Genomic DNA, 18,666 nt, shown 5'->3' with positions numbered 1-18,666 from the left:
CAGTCCCCAGTTTCACTCTGTGAACTCAGATACTGTGAAGGGCAAAGAAGCAAGAAAACTAGACTTACTCTGAATGAAAGGGATTTATTCTAAGGTGATTATTTGCCCCTTTCACAGTCTCCCTATGTGTTTGAGACTTCAAATAGCAGCACTCAACTAAACTATTAACTAGTCACAGCACCTTTTCAAGAAATCTTGACTTTGAACTTCCTAATGTGCAAAGGAAATGGTTCAGCCATTTCTCTAGAACGTGGTTGATAATAAATTTTCTTAGGTCCCATTTATCTTTTTTTTTTAAGTTTTTTTTCCTGCTCTTGCATAAGACAGGAGGACAAAAAGTAAGCTATATGTTGGACTGCTTTAAGATTTTTATACCTTAGGCCGGGACAAAACACACAAAAACCAAAAATTTTAACAAAATGACCTTAATTTCCCTTCAGCTAGTTCAGTATTTGTAATCTTTCTGATTAAGATTGCTTACCTGTGCATTTATTTATAAAGAAAGTGTGTATGAAGAAAGTGAACAAAGTGTAGAGTGGACAGCGAGTCAGACAAGATGTGTGTCTAGTCTGGCACCAGGCACATAGTAGGTGTGCAGCCATTGCTGTATAAAACGTCTAAACTATTAAAACATGCTTGAAGCACTGCAGCAACAACCAAATATTTTCCACAGGCCTTTAGGTTTACAACGCAAATTAAAAATCACTCTTAATAGCATTCTCTAAGGGAAGGGCTCTAAGGGCCTTTTTTCCATGACAACTTTGGATTAATCTAAAAATCAGTAAATTATTTTGCAAGAACTGAAGAGCACCACTCCCTCTCTCGGTGTCTGCCACTGGAGATGGTTGTGCATGAAGCAGTGATCAAACACCCCCTCATTTCATTTAGGAAAGCAAGCCCATTGTAACAGTATCTGCGCCCCTCAGGAAAGGGTGTAGACTTGACGCACACACCGCAGGCCACGCTGTGGATCATGACACGCACTCTGGCGTTGGAGGTCGCTGCATTTGTTTCTTTGTGGGTGAGGTCTTAATTTTTTCCTGTTCTAGTATGGAATTGATTAATTAATGCCATTCATTCATTTGCTCAGCCCACAGACGTGTGTTCCGAGCCTACCGGGGACACAATGCTGAGAGCCGCTGCCTACCCTCAGGGAACGCACCATCCCAGCGAGGGCCGACTTCGCAGTCACCAGCAGGCCGGTGCCTCGACGGCGCCTCCCCGCTCCCCGCAGGACCGAGCGCCTGGGCGGACGGCAGGCGGCGGCGGGCCCGCGCCTGGGGCACGGCTCTCCCCGGCTGGCCCGGGCAGGGCGGGCTCAGTCGAGCCGCCGCCGCCTCGGCCCCCGCGCCCTGCCGCCCGCGCGGTCTTTAATTTCGCAGCTCCAACCACCGGAAGCTACAGCCGCCGGCCGAGCGGCCCCGGCCCAGCGCGGGTGTGCGCGGCGCGGGGAGGGCGCGCCCGCCAGCCCAGCCGGGCGCCCGCGGGACGCGCCGCCAGCGCCCTCTCGGCCGGGGGCTCGGCGCTCGCCCACCTCTTCCAAATTTAACCATTACCTAAATCCGAAGGGAAATGAGCAAACCTCTGGGATTGGGTGTCAAGGTATTTTCAGCCTTGCTGGGCGTATTTATCCCGAAGTGTTTCCACAACAAGCTATTTCGGGGCCGCGGGGCAGGTTTCGCTCTGCGGACGCCGCGGCCACTCGCCGGGCTCCAGGCCGGCGGCACCGCGGGCCGGTGATTCACGGTCCCGACCCGGGGGCGACGCAGCCCAAGCAGGCGGCGGGGTTGGGGGGGGGGTGTCCCGGGACAGATGGGCGGGGAGACCTCCTTGGAGCAGGGCGCTCCCACTGCCGGCGCTCCAAGCAATCTGTGTCCTGAATCTGTGACTTCTTCTCGCTGCGGAAGTCTCCCAGGAGCCAAGAATAGTTCATTTTCTTTCGAGTCATTTCTAGTGCCTGGGTCTCTGGGCCCTCCGAGTTTCCCCATCTCCCGCCGCCCCACAGAGAAAACATGGGGAGGGAGGCTGGAAAAGCCGGGCCCCCGTCCGCCTCCTGCCCCCTTGCGCAAAGGAGGAGCGCGCCCCGCCGCCCGACGGGGGCTGGGGGGATTGGGGGGGAGGCCTGACAGGGCTAAGCGAGTTGCTCCTTAACGCTCAGGAAGTGAAGCTTGTGGCTTTGGGGGCTGAGCTCGGAAGGAGATTAAAAAAGAGAGAGAGAGAGCGCGGTCTCTCCTGAAAGCAACTCAGTTTGAAAACTCTCGGAGCTCGGTGCCCGCGCCCTGACCCCGCAGGTAGGTCCGCTGCACCTCCCACCCTGGCGGGGGCGGCCGCGGGAGCAGGCTGGGCGCCCGCACTGCGGGGGTGACCAGAGGGCCCCGCGGGGTTCCCACCGGCGGCCGGCCGCCCTTGAGGAGCCCAGAGAGAGCTATCCTCTGGGTCCCCGCGCGACCCGCACCGCGGGGCTGGGGTCTGGCGCAAAGGACGCGCGCCAGGCTGTTGGTAGTTCTGCAGGGGCGCGAGATCCACCGGGAAGGAAACATCTAGTCGGGAGGCAGTGGCAACTGGGCCCAGGAGGCTGCCCGCTCCGCACCTCGCGCTCCCGCCTTCCCAGGACCTGACGGTGAAGCCAGGCCCGGCCAGCCCGCGCGCGCTAAGGGGCCCGACCCGCCCCGCTCCGCCCCTGGCCGCCAGCTGCTGCGAGAGGTCGCCTTCCCACGCGCTCAGCCCTCGGCCCTACTGCTCCTCCACCGATTCCACCCTCCCAGGAACAGACAGAGCCAGCCGGGGTGCGAGAGAGGCGCGGGGCCGCGGCCCGGGCCGGGGGTCTGCTTCCGCGCCAGCCTGAACGATCCCGCGCGGTCCCAGCCTAGATTCAGCGGTGGCGCCGGCAGCTCACCCCCTGCCTCCCCGCCCCCGCCCGCTGCGCGCCAACGCAGACCCAGGCCGCAGGGCCCTCGGGACTTTTTCACCCAGTTTTCCTTTTCCTCTGAGTTTCATGGTTGTTTAAGAAATTGGGTTTTGCGTTTGTGGTGTTTAAGTATACAGCCGACCGAAGGGCTCACGCCGGGGCTCAGGGGAAAATGAAGGCAGAACCGCGCACTAGGGCAGCCCAGCACCCTGAAGCCCAGGTCCTAGGGGCCGACCCGGACACAAAAGGGAGGCACCCTCACCCCTAGGAGCCTCCTGGCGTTTAGGACGCGGGAGATGCCACTTGGGACTTCGCTACTTGTCCCAGCCGTCTTTTCTCCCAAGCTTGTCCCCACTGTTCCTCCGAGGAAGGGGACGCAATAGGGCGTGCGAAGAGAACCCGTTTTGAGCCCAGAGAGCCGGCGGGCAGACCTAGACCCTGTCCTACATCCTGCCCTGGGAGCCGCGCGGCCCCTGGTCAGGCAGCCTAACGCGCGAAGCACGAGCACGAGAGGGTCCTGCTCCGGCCCGGGATGCCCAGCGCCCTTGTTGCTCCCTGAACTAGACAAAGACCTCGGAGAACCGCGGCGCCCGAAGAGCTTGTAGCTCGCATGTGAACCCGGCCCCCATCGCCTTCACCCCGAGAGGAAGGCAGATTCGTTTTGCCCATACCTCCTAGCCCGCCTGGTCCCGCCCCCGGATCGAGCCCAGAGCAGGAGCCGGAGGCGCTGCCCCGCCTCCCCGCCGGGCTCAGGTTTCGACCCCGGGATTATGTGAACTGATTGGGGGGTTAATGAGAGCAGTGTAGCAGGCAGCCAGCTCCCTCCCAGGCCCGCGCCCGGAGCCCGGCTCTGTGGCTACTACCGGAGCACCCTGCGCTTTCCTGCGTCCTCTAAACTGTTGGTTCTCCGCGGACTCCGGACACCGCGCGTTTCCCAGCCACCGCGCGCGAATCCGGCTCGACTTCCCCAGGGTAAGGTTTTTGGTGAGCAGAACGGAAAGTGCTTTTTCCCATGACTTGGTTTCCGAGGTTAGATCTCCATAGTCTGGGGTGTCTTGTCCCGAACCCTGCCTGTTACCTCTGCACTCGCGTCTCCAAGCCAACGTTTCTCCTGCGTGGGGCACGAGTGAGCGCCGATCAAGATCGCTGGGAAGCGACTTCTTGGTGCAGGGGTCGGTCCTTTGCCACCTGCACACTACCTCCCTGACTCCTATCTTCGGCCTTTAATGGCCCCAGGCCTTCTGCTGCTGTCCCCTCAACCCGGCTCTAAAGCCAGCCCGAGGTGTCGCGTCCCTGCCCCCTTTCACTGAAGTCTGTAACTGGCTCTTGGAGGGCTTGGCACTTTGCCTCAACCCGGTCTGCGGCCATCGACACATCCCCTCGCCCTAAACTGACCTGCGCTTCTACTCCTTCCTCCCCGTACGAAAAGCAGACCCAGGCAGCCAGTGAGTGGTTGAGTCGGGGTAACTGGCCCGTTGGGGACATCGGCTTTCCGAGAGTTTGATTACCAGAGCGAGTTTTGCTAGGGAAGGGGAGGGGCCGAGGGGCGTGGGCAAGACAGAAGGAAGAGGCCTGAGTGTGGGCCCGGGGAAGGGTTTCACTGATGAGCTGTGGCGGCGGCGGGCTCGCGCCACCTGTCCGAGTGCCACCTGGTGAGCGTAGTGCAGGGGGGGGCAAGCCCCACCTCCCCCGGGCCTTCTTCCCTCCTCCCCGGCCCGAGCTCTCTCTCTGCTCGGCTGCCCAGTCCCGGGCCCCGGAGCGCGCTGACCCTGCGTTTCTACCCTGTTCTCCTCTCGCAGGTCTCCGCCTGGCTGGGGCTGAGCAAGAATTCGGGTAACGGTGGGCTGACTGCGGCTTCAGGAACCCTTGGAACCGAGTGGGGAGCGCGCCCGACCACCATGCCGCGTTCGTTCCTTGTCAAGAGCAAGAAGGCTCACAGTTACCACCAGCCGCGCTCCCCGGGACCCGACTATTCTCTTCGCCTGGAGAATGTGCTGGCGCCGGGCGGAGCAGGTGCGGGGCGCTCGCGCGCTGGGCCGGGCTGCTTCCGGGGCCACAGACTGCGCCCCGCTACAGCATCCCTCAGGAACCGGGAAGGGCATCCTGACGCCCCTTTACTGCCCTTTTTTGGTTTCCTACCGTTCGGGTTCCTTCCGGCCTTGTCGCCTAGGTGCCAAGGCCTCTCTGCTCCCGCTCCTGGATCCCGGAGTGTTCCGGCCAGGTCTGGGGTGAGAAGAGGGAGCCCAGGTGCCACTGTCTGGGGGGCCACCACTTAAAAGCCATCAAGCCCACCAGACCCAGCCTGAGTCCCTATCCTGCCTCCTCTCCGCAGACAGCACCTCGAGCGCAGGTGGGGCCAAGGCGGAGCCCCGGGGCCGTTTGTCCCCCGAGTCTCAGCTGACCGAGGCCCCTGACAGAGCCTCCGCGTCCCCTGGCAGCTGTGAGGGCAGCGTGTGCGATCGGAGCTCCGAGTTTGAAGACTTCTGGAGGCCTCCGTCGCCCTCTGTGTCTCCAGGTAGGGAACCTTTGGGAGGCACGGACCCCGCGTAAAGAATGAACCCGCGCGACTTCGGGCACAGAAAGGCTAAATAGGGAGGCGCCGGGTTCTCTACGACTAAGAGCCTGCTTGCAGGGTCTGGGGTCTGGATCGGAGGCAGTGGGACCTGGGCTGTGCATTGCTAACATTTGTTTGCACCGAGCCGGTGGGTGAGAGAAAATAAATAAGTCGTCTCAGGCAGCAACGTCGACTTTTCGTTTTCCGACCAGAGCTGATTGTTTAGAAAGAGCTGAGATCCCAGGATCCAGACCCCAAAGTCTCCGACGGAGACCTGGGCAGTCTGAGAGAAAAGAGTCGTTGCGTTTAAAAATTATGCTCTCTCCCGTGGCGCTGGACCTGACGGAGCTAGCTAGGCGCCAAGCGGAAGGGACTGGTCCAGGATCAAAATCTCGGCTCCCTGCTATGTCTTCGCAGGCATGGATTGGGGGCCTATTTCATTTTTCGTTCTGCCGGCTTAGCCCAGCCTTGCGGACCAACCTACGGGTTTCATTTACAGCCAGCAACCGAGTCTCTCGCAAACTGAGTGACTGCACTTTGGGTGGGGGCGAATTGTGGGTGCCGGAAGGAGAGCCAAAGGCTAGTTATTTCCAGATCTCATTTAACAGTTTTAAAAGATATCCCCAGCCCCATCCCACGCTCAGTGATCGACGTGGCTAAAGCCGTAGCTCCAGAGAGTCCGTCTGGGATCTGGCGGCCCGAGAGTCCTTCTCGGCTGTGCAGGACACCGTCCCGCAAGGCCTGAGTGCCGCAGGAATCTCTGACGGAAACTCAAAGCGCAGCTTCTTACTGAAGCGGCCAGCCTGGACTGCACTCTGCGGTGTGTGTGAACAGATTTGATTTGTAAATCCATATGCAGTTAGAGAAAAGTACATACTGGGTTTCTGGTTTTAGCAACATTTACACGGGTGGGGGTGCAGAAGGCCGCGAATTCGCAAAGCTGGTCGCCTTGCAGGAGGTGGCCAAACCTTAAATTGTAAATTATTCTCTAAGAAATTTGTGGGGTTTTCTCCTGTCAAACTATGACAAGAATGGGAATGGAAGTACTTGGCAGGCAGTTCAAGACCCAAGGCTTCTTCCAGCTGCCCCTTTGCTACCTGCACTGGGTATTTACTTACTTTGCGGAATGTTAACGCCTTCTCGTCCCCCCCACCCCCCACCCCGCCCCCTAGACAGACACGTCTAGGGTTGGCCGGGCCGCATTTATTGCTCCTCTTCTTCCCTCATCGATTCCGGGAAAGAAAAAGGACGGGGTGGGAACACCACACGCAGGGGCCGGGAGAGCGCCCGCCCACGGGCGCTTTCCAGGGCGGGGGCGGCCGCCGCCTCCTCCCGCACAGGTCCGCTCGGCTCAGAGCTGCTTTGAAGCGAGTCGCGCCTTTCTCTGCGGGAGCACAAGGTGTGCTGGTCCGGCCAGAAAGGACGCTCTTAACCTGGCACGGAATTTACCTCTCTCCTCACTTGGTGTCATTTTAATTTTCTGTTTGCTTGCTTGGCTGCCTCCAAGGGTCCTCAAGGCCCCAGGGACCGGCCCGTGTTGGATCCTGGGGGCGTTTTTGGCACCCAGCGCGGCGCCGGGCGCAGGGCTGCGGCACAAATGCTGGGTGCCGGGCAGTCCGCAGACACGCCGCCTGGCCGACGCCGCCGGGCGGCTTCCGCTCCGCGGTTTTAAGCCCGATCTGACTGGACACCCCCTCGTGCCTCCACAGCCTCGGAGAAGTCGGTGTGCCCGTCGCTGGACGAGGCTCAGCCCTTCGCGCTGCCCTTCAAGCCGTACTCGTGGAGCGGCCTGGCGGGCTCCGACCTGCGGCACCTGGTGCAGAGCTGCCGGCCTTGCGCGGCCCTGGAGCGCGGCGCCGGCCTGGGCCTCTTCTGCGAGCGCGCCCCGGAGCCAGGCCACCCCGCGGCGCTGTACGGCCCGGAGCGGGCTGCGGGCGGCGCGGGCGCCGGGGCGCCCGGGGGAGGCGGCGCGGGGAGCGGCGCTGCCGGCGGCGCGGGCCCGGGCCTCTACGGCGACTTCGGACCCGCGGCGACAGGACTGTACGAGAGGCCGGCGGCGGGCGTGCTGTACCAGGGGCGCGGCCACGGGCTGCACGCAGACCAGGGCGCCGGCGTCAAGGTGGAGTCGGAGCTGCTGTGCACCCGCCTGCTGCTGGGCGGCGGCTCCTACAAGTGCATCAAGTGCAGCAAGGTGAGGCCCCCGCGCGCCTGGCCTGCCCGGCCCCGTGCCCGCGCCGCCCCCCCCCCCCCCGGCCCCCCTCCCGCGCCCGCGCTCCTCGGCCCCGCTCAGCGCCCTCTCCCGGCCCCACCCGCCTCAGGTGTTCTCCACACCGCACGGGCTCGAGGTGCACGTGCGCAGGTCCCACAGCGGCACGAGACCGTTCGCGTGCGAGATGTGCGGCAAGACCTTCGGGCACGCGGTGAGCCTGGAGCAGCACAAGGCCGTGCACTCGCAGGTAAGCGCGGGGCGCACGGCCGCGCCGCGCCGCCCAGGTTTCCGCGGGCGGGCAGCGCCGCTTCCCTGCGCAGCGCCCGCCGCCCTCCGCTCGGCAGCTCTCTCCCTGGACTTCCCCGGGACTGCCCCCGTCTCCTCCGCCGTGGCCCTCTGCTTGGACGTAGGCGTGCAGGGAAGGCGCCTGGTGGCCGGCTCAGGCCTCGAGGCAGCCCTAGAGTTTGGTGTCACATCATTGTGAGCCTCCAGAATGTGATCCGCATCATGACTTTGGGTTTGAGAAGGTCTTGTATGCGCTCTTGCAGCTGATACATCAGATTTATTAGCTGCGTTTCTTGGCCTCCTTCCTTTTCATCAAATGGCAGTCACTTAATCTGCACCGACTCCTCCCGACTGAAAAGAAGGAATCTCCGCTTATTTATAGCGTCCAGTGTTTGTCCTGCTGTTCTTTCGTTTATTCATTTATAAAAACTTTGTTGCCCAACTTCCAGGTGCTGGGCATGTAAGAATTCAGTAACACACTGGGTCTCCGACAGGACGCCCCTACTGGAGATAGAAGTTTGGCTGAGAGATAGTGGTGGGAAAGCAAACAAGCACACAGGAACTGCGGCAGGAGAATGCTTACTTACAGAGGCTTACTTACTAAAAAGAGTATTTCCCATCTCCTTCAGTGCCTACACTGGCTGGTGGGGGCAACTCCAGTGCCTGAGGTCTGAGCCTCCTGTTGAGGAGGGTGGAGAAGTGTTTGTAAACAGGTGTCAAACAAGCAGGGTGGGGATATATCATTGCCATGGGGTGTGGAGGGTTGCGGGTGAAAAGTGTTTGGGTGGAAAACGTGTTGAAGGCGTAGAGGATTAGGGTGGGGAGGGTGGAGGCTGGAAGTCAGCGAGGGGGAGCGAAGATGATGGGGCAGGCCACGTGGAAGGGCAGTCTGAAGGCAGGCAGAGCCCTGGCGTTGGGGACTTCGGGGCAGGTTGGGGGCGGGGGGAATGGCGGCCTAGATGGTTGCACTAGGCGTGCCACATCTTTCTCTCCACAGGAACGGAGCTTTGACTGTAAGATCTGTGGCAAGAGCTTCAAGAGGTCGTCTACGCTGTCCACACACCTGCTCATCCACTCAGACACCCGGCCCTACCCCTGTCAGTACTGTGGCAAGAGGTTCCACCAGAAGTCCGACATGAAGAAACACACCTTCATCCACACGGGTGAGCTGAAGGCCCTCGGCTTGGAAGAAGCCCCTGGTGAGGGATGGGCGGTGGGGGCTGTTGTTCGTCTCCCCGAGGCCAGCGTGATTCACCTCCTTTGTGATATTCTGTTCCTGGAATGATTGGAGGATGTGGGCCTTCCAGATGGAGTTAATCACTGCAGCGCATTACAGAAAACAAGGAGGCAGATTCTTTTAGGTTCACTTACATACCTGGTTCTCCCCAGAGGGGCCTTGATTTGGGGTTGTAGCTGAAGAGCCACTCAGCAGCTCAGCTGCAGGTTCTCTATCCTTGCAAAGAATATTTTCCACTAGTTTAGCAGCTGCTCCAACTGCTGCCTGCTCTAGGTGAAATATGAAGCTCCCTGGTCCTTTCAGAGCGTTGCTCTAAATGTTCACCTAGAGACTGAGGCTTTCTCTAGGCTACCACCCAGCTTTTGGGGGGGAGGGACTGACATGTGGCCTGTTGGCTGCATTTTTAGGAGTCTGACCAATTATTCTGATTGGGGAGGAAATTACTGGGCTTTCTGCTAAGCACTTTTTAAATGCATTATCTCATTTTATGCTCACAGCAACTCAGGGAGACAGAGACTATTCCTTACCCCCATTTTATCGATGAGGAAAATGAGGCACAGAAGGGTTAGGTAACTTGCCCCGGGGCCATACTGCTAGCAAGTAGCAGGGCCAGGACTTAAATTCAGGTCTGTCTGCTCTCAGACGTCTGAGCTCTTGACCCTCGTTTATTGCCTTCTACTGTCAGAGTCAAGGGGATTGATAGGTATAGAGAGCTTCCATCCACATAATATCAGCCTTCCTCAAAACATCAGCAAGTTCTGCATAATAGTCGCGATTCTTTACCTATTATAATGCTTTGTCGTTTACAAAGTGCTTTCAGATCTATCACTTTATTTGATTCTCCCTGCCGTCCTATAAAGTACAAGGAGCTGCTCTTACCATCCCGAAACTCAGAAAAATGGAATGATTTACCAAAGGTCGGACTGAGACTAAGTCATGGGGCTCTGGAATGCTCTGGCTTCCGCTCCTGGTATCTTTCCCTAACATTCTGATTGTGTGTGGTGTGGTTTGAAGGCCAGGAGCACTCTCTTTAATAGTCAACAAAGCATTTATAAGAGATATATGAGACCTGTAATTTTATTTTGCTTCAGAATATGAATACTGACTTAAAATAAATTGCAGTGTGTCCCAAACAACCAGCATTGATGTTTGTAAATATGCTTGGGCATTTAGAAGCCCTCATCAGAAAATCTAGAAAAATATCCTACTTTAATCATGCCCCCTTGCCTGAAATTTCCGTGTAACTCACTCCTTTTGAGTAAAGATATTCAAGGCACTTACCAAAATGCAACTAAGATCTTGACTGAATGGAACATTAAACCCTTATCAAACATTTACATTAGAGTTAGAATTTGTTTCTCAGATTTGTTTAACCCTAAGGGGATAGGATATGTTTTGATGGGTGGTTCCTTATCAAAGGAATCTGAAGCATGAAGATAGAAAGGGGTACAGCAAAACAAACTTCATCAATTTTGCATTTTTTTCTAATGCCAAGCTCTGACCATAGTTCCATGGTGAGGCTATTTGAAAAATCATCCTATTTCCCAAATGTTAAACAGCACATCTATTGGAAAAATACAACCTAGTTTCTGTTATTTATTAATCAATGGTAAAGAGTTGCTGGTATATAAAGAATCCTGTGATTAACCTCATGGAAAGAAAGTAAAATCAAGATTGAAAAGTGTCAGCTACCTTAAAAAGTGCCTTGGGACCAGATGTAGATTTTAAAATAGGACTTTGAGAAATGCCCGTACTTCTGATACATTCTGTTGTCCTCCAAGAGCAAGAAGGCAGGCTGGCTCACTGGTCCATTCAAACCGACACCCACTTGGAAACTCAGATTTGAAAACTTCCTCTCAAATAGAACAGTCACATGGTTTGAAAGTCAGCAACCCCTGCCCCCCCGCCCCCCCCCCCCCCCCCGCCTTGTGCTGAACACCTGCCATGGGAGCTCTCTGCTTCTGAAGTCAGGGGAGTCCTCCCGGGCTAGATTCAGCTGCGAGTCTGGGGAGGGCACGTGGCCTCTGCTCTGTTTCCGTTTAGCAGGAAACGGTTTGAGGCCTCTGGCTGGGAACCCCGGCTCAGAAAGTCTCCCTTTCCCCTGGCGTGCCCATGGCTTCCCGGGACTCGCGTTGCCGCCCATGTCACCCTCCAAGCTGCTTGAGGGCCATAGACTGAGGTGCAGCCAGCTGCTGCCGAGAGCATGTGGGTCACAGTGAGTCCCCCCTAGCTCATCACAGACTCACGCTTCCTCCCCTCCCCCATTCCATCCCGGTAGGTGAGAAGCCCCACAAATGCCAGGTGTGCGGCAAGGCGTTCAGCCAGAGCTCCAACCTCATCACCCACAGCCGCAAGCACACAGGCTTCAAGCCCTTCGGCTGCGACCTGTGTGGGAAGGGCTTCCAGAGGAAGGTGGACCTCAGGCGGCACCGGGAGACACAGCACGGGCTCAAATGAGCACCTGGCCGCATGCACAGCTACACAACACTACGGAGGGCAGCCCCCACTTGCCACCAGCAGCTTCCGCAGATCCCACCAGCGAGATCCCCCTTCACCCTCCTCCCTGGAGCCGCCAGAGGGGATGTTACCCTTTCAAAGCTCAGCCTGGAGTGGGAACCAAATGACTCACTGCCCTTTGGACACACCAAATAGGCTTCTCCACTCCTGCAGTCTCAAAGTCGAGAGGTGATCAGATAAAACTTTGGGCCTTACAGCCCTTCCCACTCCAGCCCTGTCCCACAGGCAGATAGGGTGGTCCTTAAGCTTGCTTCCCTCCTTCTCTGACCTGCTCTACACATGTGCATGGAAGAGGAGGGACGACCATTTGCAAGGCAGACACGTGCTAATGTTTTGTCTAGAATGAAGAACAAGTGTTTTGCTGTTACTCTTCTGGGGAGTCTGTCAACCCCTTCCTGTTGGGTGCTGCCTACGAAGCTCGGAGGAATCCTTTCTCCCGTTTGAAGACTGGTTCAGAAACTGACTTGGGGAAGGACTGTCCTACTTTTGAAATTACAAGATCCACTGTCGTGCCTGCCCTAAGAAGGAGCAGAAGAACAGTGGACTTGGTGGTGAGAGATTAGAGGTCCTCCCTGCAGGAGGCCTGTGGAGGCTTCCTCAGAGGCGGTGGAAGCACAGAGTGATGCCTTTGGACACGATGCGTCCATTTACTTAGCAAATGCTCCCGACCACCAGTTACCACGGTACCAGGTCCTGTGCTGGGTACTGGGGAGCCAGAGAGTAAAGTCTCAGCCTTGGCCTCTGCCCTTCGAAAAGCTAACCGTCACACCTGCAGGTAGCTGGGTCTGTTCTTTCTCTCCAAAGGAATTCTAAGAAGACAAAATAGAATGTTGAATCTACCATTCTCACCGTTTGGATTTTATCAAGCAAATTGAAAAATAGCTGAACAGATAGTTCAAAGGTTCTCGTGTGTATATTCAGTTTTTTTATTGTTAAACTGGTATTTTTAAGATGTCTAAGCTAACAGGCATGTGGGAGTGAAGGCTCTGTCTTCAACTCTTTGAACCCTCCATATGTAAGAGACAAAAAGTGGTATTTTTACTTTGTTGAAGTTTCTAAATGTTTTTAAACCTTCTGGAGTGCATTATGTTTGTTAATACATATTTATTAGAGTGATGTTTTAAGTTAATAAAGTATTAAGACTCTTACATATTGCTTTTCATTTAGGCAGGGAATTTGGGAAAGACCTTTGTGTTCGTCTGCAGGGGGAGCTGGCACTGGAGGAAACTGGAGCGGAGTGTACGAGTAAAGCAGACACGCAGCGTCCAGAGGAGAGTGAACTCCAGTGCTCTGGTTTTCACGTGCCTTTTTGTTTCCTTCTGTGCCTTCTTCTCAGCAGGAAAGCGAGGTGTACAAACCTGAGTGCCTGCCATGCAGAATCCCTGTTCTCCCACACATGCATAGGCTCTTTATTCTGAGAGCTTCCGTTGTTTTGTTTTGTTTTTAAACAGGCTAGAAGGCTCCCATATGAATAAAGACATCGCAAGCCTTAAGTCTAGAGACTGAGTCTTAGTCACGGTGCCATCACCAGCACACCCTGTGACTCTGGCAAACCCACTGACCTTCCCGATACTGGTTCCCTTGACCGTAAGGGGAAGACAGGGTCCTGTCATCCCAGTTCAGCCTTGACCACTCTGATTCCGTGGAGACTGGAGGGGGGAGGCAGTACCTGAGACTGACGAGCTGCCTCACCTGAGGCGAGTTTAAGTCTGAAGACTGACGAGGGTCAGTAAATCGGGGTCTGGGTTATTTCTGGCTCTCTCCCACCTGTGCGAGTTTCTTGCGTAAATCAGTCCTCTCATAGAATGAAACCAGAATAAGGGCCCGCCTGGCCTGAGTCCCAGCTGCCTGTGCGCTAGCTCTTCCTGCCAGGGCACGCGTGGCGTTGGCGACCGTCAGCAGACTGTCCGTTTCTATTCAAACCGATTTCTTCCGTATGACTGAGCACCTAGGGTGTGCCTGGCACTGTTCTAGGTGCTGAGCATCCAGCAGCCAACACAGTGGCCTGTAGAGCTTAATGTACGTGGTCACTTCAGCTCCTGGGACAGTGCCTGGAGCCCAGGAGGAAACTGAGCAATACTTGCTGAGGTGCTAAGTGAGCAAGCAGAGAAAATAAAAACTCCTGCTTCATCCTGGCTGGCTCTGCTCTCTACAGCACAGAGGGAAGAGAAATTGCTTGAGAACCAAGAAAGCAAACAGAACACAAGGCCACTCCCTGGGTTGGTGGGTAAGGGGGGCCTTGACGCCACTTTTCCCCGGTCTCTCAATCTCGGTGCTTGGCCGTCCTCGCTTGGTTTTCAACACCATGTCTTTCCATGTCAGTTTACTCGCATTCAAAACTGGAATTTGTTCACTCTATAATGCAATTTAAGAGAATTTCCCAGAACTGTTAGGTGAACAGCTGCAGCATCCAGGTACCTCTCCCTGGTGTCCTGGGAAACAAAGTTCCCGGCGAATAAAGATCACAAACGACCTTCTCACAGGATTCACCATAAGTACTGGTTGATTATTTCCAACCTGCCTTGAAGAGTAAAGAAGTCCCATTGTGGGGTAAGTAGAATTGATTGAAATCTAGTTACCTGCCCGGTCTTGCTCTCTGATTATGACATTTAGAACTTGGTCCATTTTCATAATCCCTTGTTATGCTATAAATGTACAATTTTAATTTTGATTTTAATACTATGCTCTTTTTGGGAAAAAAATGTATCTTGATATCCTCAGTTCAGAATCAAAACAAATTACTGTGTCTGTTACTGTGTGAAATTTGAAGATTGCAAATATCTCTCTTAATGTTATTACTTGACTCCATTAAAAATAGATTGTGAATATTCCATGTCACATTATTCATGAGGCAGGCCCTGGGCCTTTTGTCCGCCAGAGTAACAGAAGAAAGGGTAACAGGAGACACCAGAGCACACCTTTGTTTCTTTCACTAAATTTTTAACAACACCTCCAGCGGGCCAGTTGGTGAAGCTCAGCTCCTGCATAAAAGTGGAAAAGCACAGCTATCTCAGCAGCTAATTTGAGTTTGCGTCCATCTACACCAGAGATGATTAAATTACCTATCAAGTGTGCCGAGCTATCAGGATTCAGGCCACGTAAAAGGTGAATTTCATCTCATTGATTCGAGACACGAATGGAACAATTGAGTTTTAAAAGCCCCGCCTTAATTAAAGGCATAGCAAAGTATCACCCTAGGTGAGTTCTTAATGGCCATTGCCCTTGGAAATGGGGTGTCAATAGTGATTTGACCCACATCCTTTTGTCTTGTGCTTGTTTGTTTAATCACTTAACAGAAAGAAATGAATTCAGAAGGAGGCCGAAAAGAACTCAGTCACTTTTTACTGTGCATTTCTGAAGCACTATTTTGTTTAAATCTCTGCGGCTATATTATCTCTACAGTAAAAAACGTTTCAGGAGTATGTAATACATTTATTTATTAACATTTATTCAACTTTTTAAAAAATTGAGGTATGGTCAGTTACAGTGTGTGAATTTCTGGTGTACAGCATAATGTCCCAGTCATGCATATATGTACATATATTCGTTTTCATATTCTTTTTCATTAAAGATTATTACAAGATATTGACTATAGTTCCCTATGCTATACAGAAGAAATTTGGTTTTCATCTATTTTTATATATAGTGGTTAACATCTGTAAATCTCAAACTCCCAAATTTATCCCTTCCCATCCTCTTTCCCCTGGTAACCATAAGATTGTTTACATGTCTGCAAGTCTGTTTCTGTTTTGTAGATGAGTTCATTTGTGTTCTCTCTCTCTCTTTTTTTTAAGATTCTAGATGTGAGTGATATTATATGGTATTTTTCTTTCTCTTTCTGGCTTACTTCACTTAGAATGACGATCTCCAGGTCCATCCATCCATTGCTGCAAATGGCATTATTTTATTTTTTTATTGCTGAATAGTATTCCATTGCATAAATATACCACAACTTCTTTATCCAGTCATCTGTTGATGGACATTTAGGTTGCTTCCATACTTTGCTATTGCACGTAGTGCTACTGTGAACACTGGGGTGCACGTATCTTTTCAAATTAGAGTTCCCTCTGGACACATGCCCAGGAGTGGGATTGCTTGATCATATGGTAAGTCTATTCCTAGTCTTTTGAGGACTCTCCATATTGGTTTCCACAGTGGCTGCACCAAACTGCATTCCCACCAGCAGTGCAGGAGGGTTCCCTTTTCTCCACAGCCTCTCCAGCATTTGTCATTTGTGGGCTTTTGAATGATGGCCATTCTGACTGGTGTGAGGTGATATCTTGTAGTTTTGATTTGCATTTTTCTGATAATTAGTGATATTGAGCATTTTATCATGTGCCTATTGGCCATTTGTATGTCTTCATTGGAGAATTGCTTGTTCATAGTCAACATTTCATTCATTAAGTCAAAATAAAAAAAGGAGAATTTCACCCCAAACCCTTCTAGCTTATAAGTTTGTTCATTTTTTAATGCTCCTTTCCAATCTACTCATGTGCATATATTTATGTGTTTTTTTACCCTGTGATCAATTTATGTCTAGATAGCTGTTTTATTTTTTGATAATATGGATACATATTTAAAACTGAGATATTTATATTTCACATTTAGAATTTTGACAATTTTTATGCCTAAATTGTATTGAAGTCTTAGTATTTATTAGGAATTTTACTGGTCATTAAGATAAAGTCTTTTCTGAAGTTTTAAAGTTATTCATGTTTTAAATAAAACATTTCAAGTGTATGGGAAATTGCATGAGAATAGTACAATAAACATCAGTGTACCCATTGTTCTGCTATATTTACTTCAGATTTTATTTTTGAAATAGAATATTACAGACACAGTTGAATATCTTCTGAAATGTGTTTCTCCCTAACCCTAGTCCCTTCCCTCTCTCGTCAGAGGCATCCAGTACACCCAAACTGGCACATATCATTGCCAGAATATTTGTATACTTTTCCTTGTGTATGTTCCCATAAACAACATGTAATACTGTTTAGCATATTTTAACTTAATACAAATGGTATCGTAGTGTATATGCATCCTTCTGCACCTTGCTTTTTTTTCCCTCAGTACTTTGTTTTTTGAGATTCATCCATGTTGGTACATGCAGTTTTGTTTTTGTTTTAACTGCTGCATATAGAATTCTTTGTATGAATATTTCATGATTAATTCATATTCTCTGTTGGGAGACTTTTGGTTATTTCCAATTTTCCTCAACACAAACAATTTTGATACAGGGACCCTTTTCTATATTGCCTTGTGAGAGTGACTCCTCGGGGTATGCGCCTGGGAACGGAAATGCTAGATATTACCAAACTGCTCTCCAAAGTTGGACTAATTTAATGTTCCCATCAATAGGAGGAGAAAATTCTTGTTGCTCCACAATACTTGGTACTGTCAGATTTTTAAAATGTTTGCCCATCAGGTGGATGTGAAATGTTAATTTTATTTGCATATCCTGATTCCTAGTGAGGTTGGGAATCGTTCTATAGCTTTATGGCCTGACAGGTTTCCTTTTCTGTGAAATGCCTGCTCATGTACCTTGTCCAATGTTTTGGTTGGGTTGCTTGCTTTTTATCAATCTTTTTTTCACTGTGTTCTAGGTACTTGCTGTTTTGTTAGTTAAACGTGTTGCACGTATCTCTTGTTTTCTAACTACTATTGGCGCACGGGAACAAAATTATTATTATTGTATGTTGGTCTTAAATTCTGCAGCTCCGCTGAAACTTATTTTTTATTTGTTGCGGATTATTTTAGACTTTCTATGTAGGATAATCATAAAATATGCAAATGATTATAGCTCTGTTTTCGTCTTTCCGATGTACTCTTCTTGACTTACTGCACTAGCCAAGGCTGTATTAAACAGGGGCAGAATAGTAGGCATCCTTGTCTTATTCCTAATTTCCAAGAAAATGCTTTTAATTTTTCCCAATTTAGTGTGATTTGGGGGGGGTAGGTTTTGGTAGATAACTTGAAAAATCAGCTTATGAATTTCTATGCCTATTTTATGGTAATTTCTGTTTGTGTGCATGAGTAATTTTGTTGTATAATTTTTAGGCATCTCTTGAGAAATGTGTATTACCTAGTTTCTAAGTCTTATGGCTTTTATTCTTTAACTTGTCAATGTGGCAAATGACAATGTTTAGATTTTCTCATCGTAAATTACTCTTGCATTGCTGAGGGGAACAAACCCTAGCTTAGTCACTTTGAAAACCTACAGTGCTGATTTGTTTTGCTGAACTTTACTTAGGAGCTTTGCATTTACGCTTATTAATGAAATTGGCTTATAATCTTTCTTATACTGTCCGTATGTGGTTTTGATATCAAAGTTTAACTTGTCTCAAAATGAACAGGACAGCATTTCCTCTTTTTCTGTTTTCTGGAAAATTTTGTGAAAGACTGGGATTGTATTCTTTGAGTACTCGATGGAACTCATCTGGGCCTTTTTAATTTTGGGGGGTGAGGGATTATTTTAAGAATTAGTGACTATAAATCTATATAGGTTTTCTCTTCTTAAACCAGCTCTAATAGATTATATGTTTCAGGAGATGTTCTTTATCTTCTAAGTTTTCAAATTAATTGCCCCAGTATTTTAAAATTAGTATGAAAACGGTATGAAATAGTATGGCAAATCATAATATTCCCTGATTTTTAAAAAATTCTACTGTACCTTTAATTACATTCAGTGTTTCATTGTAATATTATTATTTGTGCCTTTACCTTTTTTCTTCATCAATTTTGCCAAAGGTCTCTATTTTATTAGTTTTTGCAGCATGTTTTCATTTACTTCTACATCTTATCTTAAGAGATTTCTTACTGGACAGACGTATTATTTAGAAGTGCATTTAAAATTTCTGTTCATATTTTTTCAGTCATGTTTTATGGATTATAACTTAATTCCACTTTGATCAGAGAACATGACCTGCGTGATATTAATTTTCTGATACTATTTGTTG

At 51.2% G+C, this 18,666-nt stretch overlaps 1 protein-coding gene across 3 annotated transcripts; it reads left to right on the top strand.

The window, feature by feature from the left end:
* The first annotated feature begins 2,146 nt into the window (after positions 1–2,146).
* On the top strand, positions 2,147–12,858 carry GFI1 (growth factor independent 1 transcriptional repressor). Of its 3 annotated transcripts, XM_074369956.1 has the most exons (8): positions 2,189–2,291; positions 2,512–3,880; positions 4,708–4,921; positions 5,241–5,423; positions 7,172–7,653; positions 7,781–7,918; positions 8,954–9,119; positions 11,472–12,858. In XM_074369956.1, exons 3-8 carry the CDS (start codon positions 4,807–4,809, stop codon positions 11,648–11,650), a joined length of 1,263 nt encoding a protein of 420 aa, XP_074226057.1. In that variant the 5' UTR covers positions 2,189–2,291; positions 2,512–3,880; positions 4,708–4,806; the 3' UTR covers positions 11,651–12,858. The 3 variants fall into 3 exon arrangements, with proteins under 3 accessions (XP_074226056.1, XP_074226057.1, XP_074226058.1); XM_074369955.1 differs by lacking the exon at positions 2,512–3,880 and having other exon boundaries at positions 2,147–2,291; XM_074369957.1 differs by lacking the exons at positions 2,189–2,291; positions 2,512–3,880 and having other exon boundaries at positions 4,518–4,921.
* Positions 12,859–18,666: the final 5,808 nt, after the last annotated feature.

This window comes from Camelus bactrianus, chromosome 9, assembly GCF_048773025.1.
Source record: "Camelus bactrianus isolate YW-2024 breed Bactrian camel chromosome 9, ASM4877302v1, whole genome shotgun sequence".
NCBI lineage: Eukaryota > Metazoa > Chordata > Mammalia > Artiodactyla > Camelidae > Camelus > Camelus bactrianus.
The sequence above is the reverse complement of the archived record's forward strand: the minus strand, read 5'-3'. Positions and strand labels throughout refer to the sequence as shown.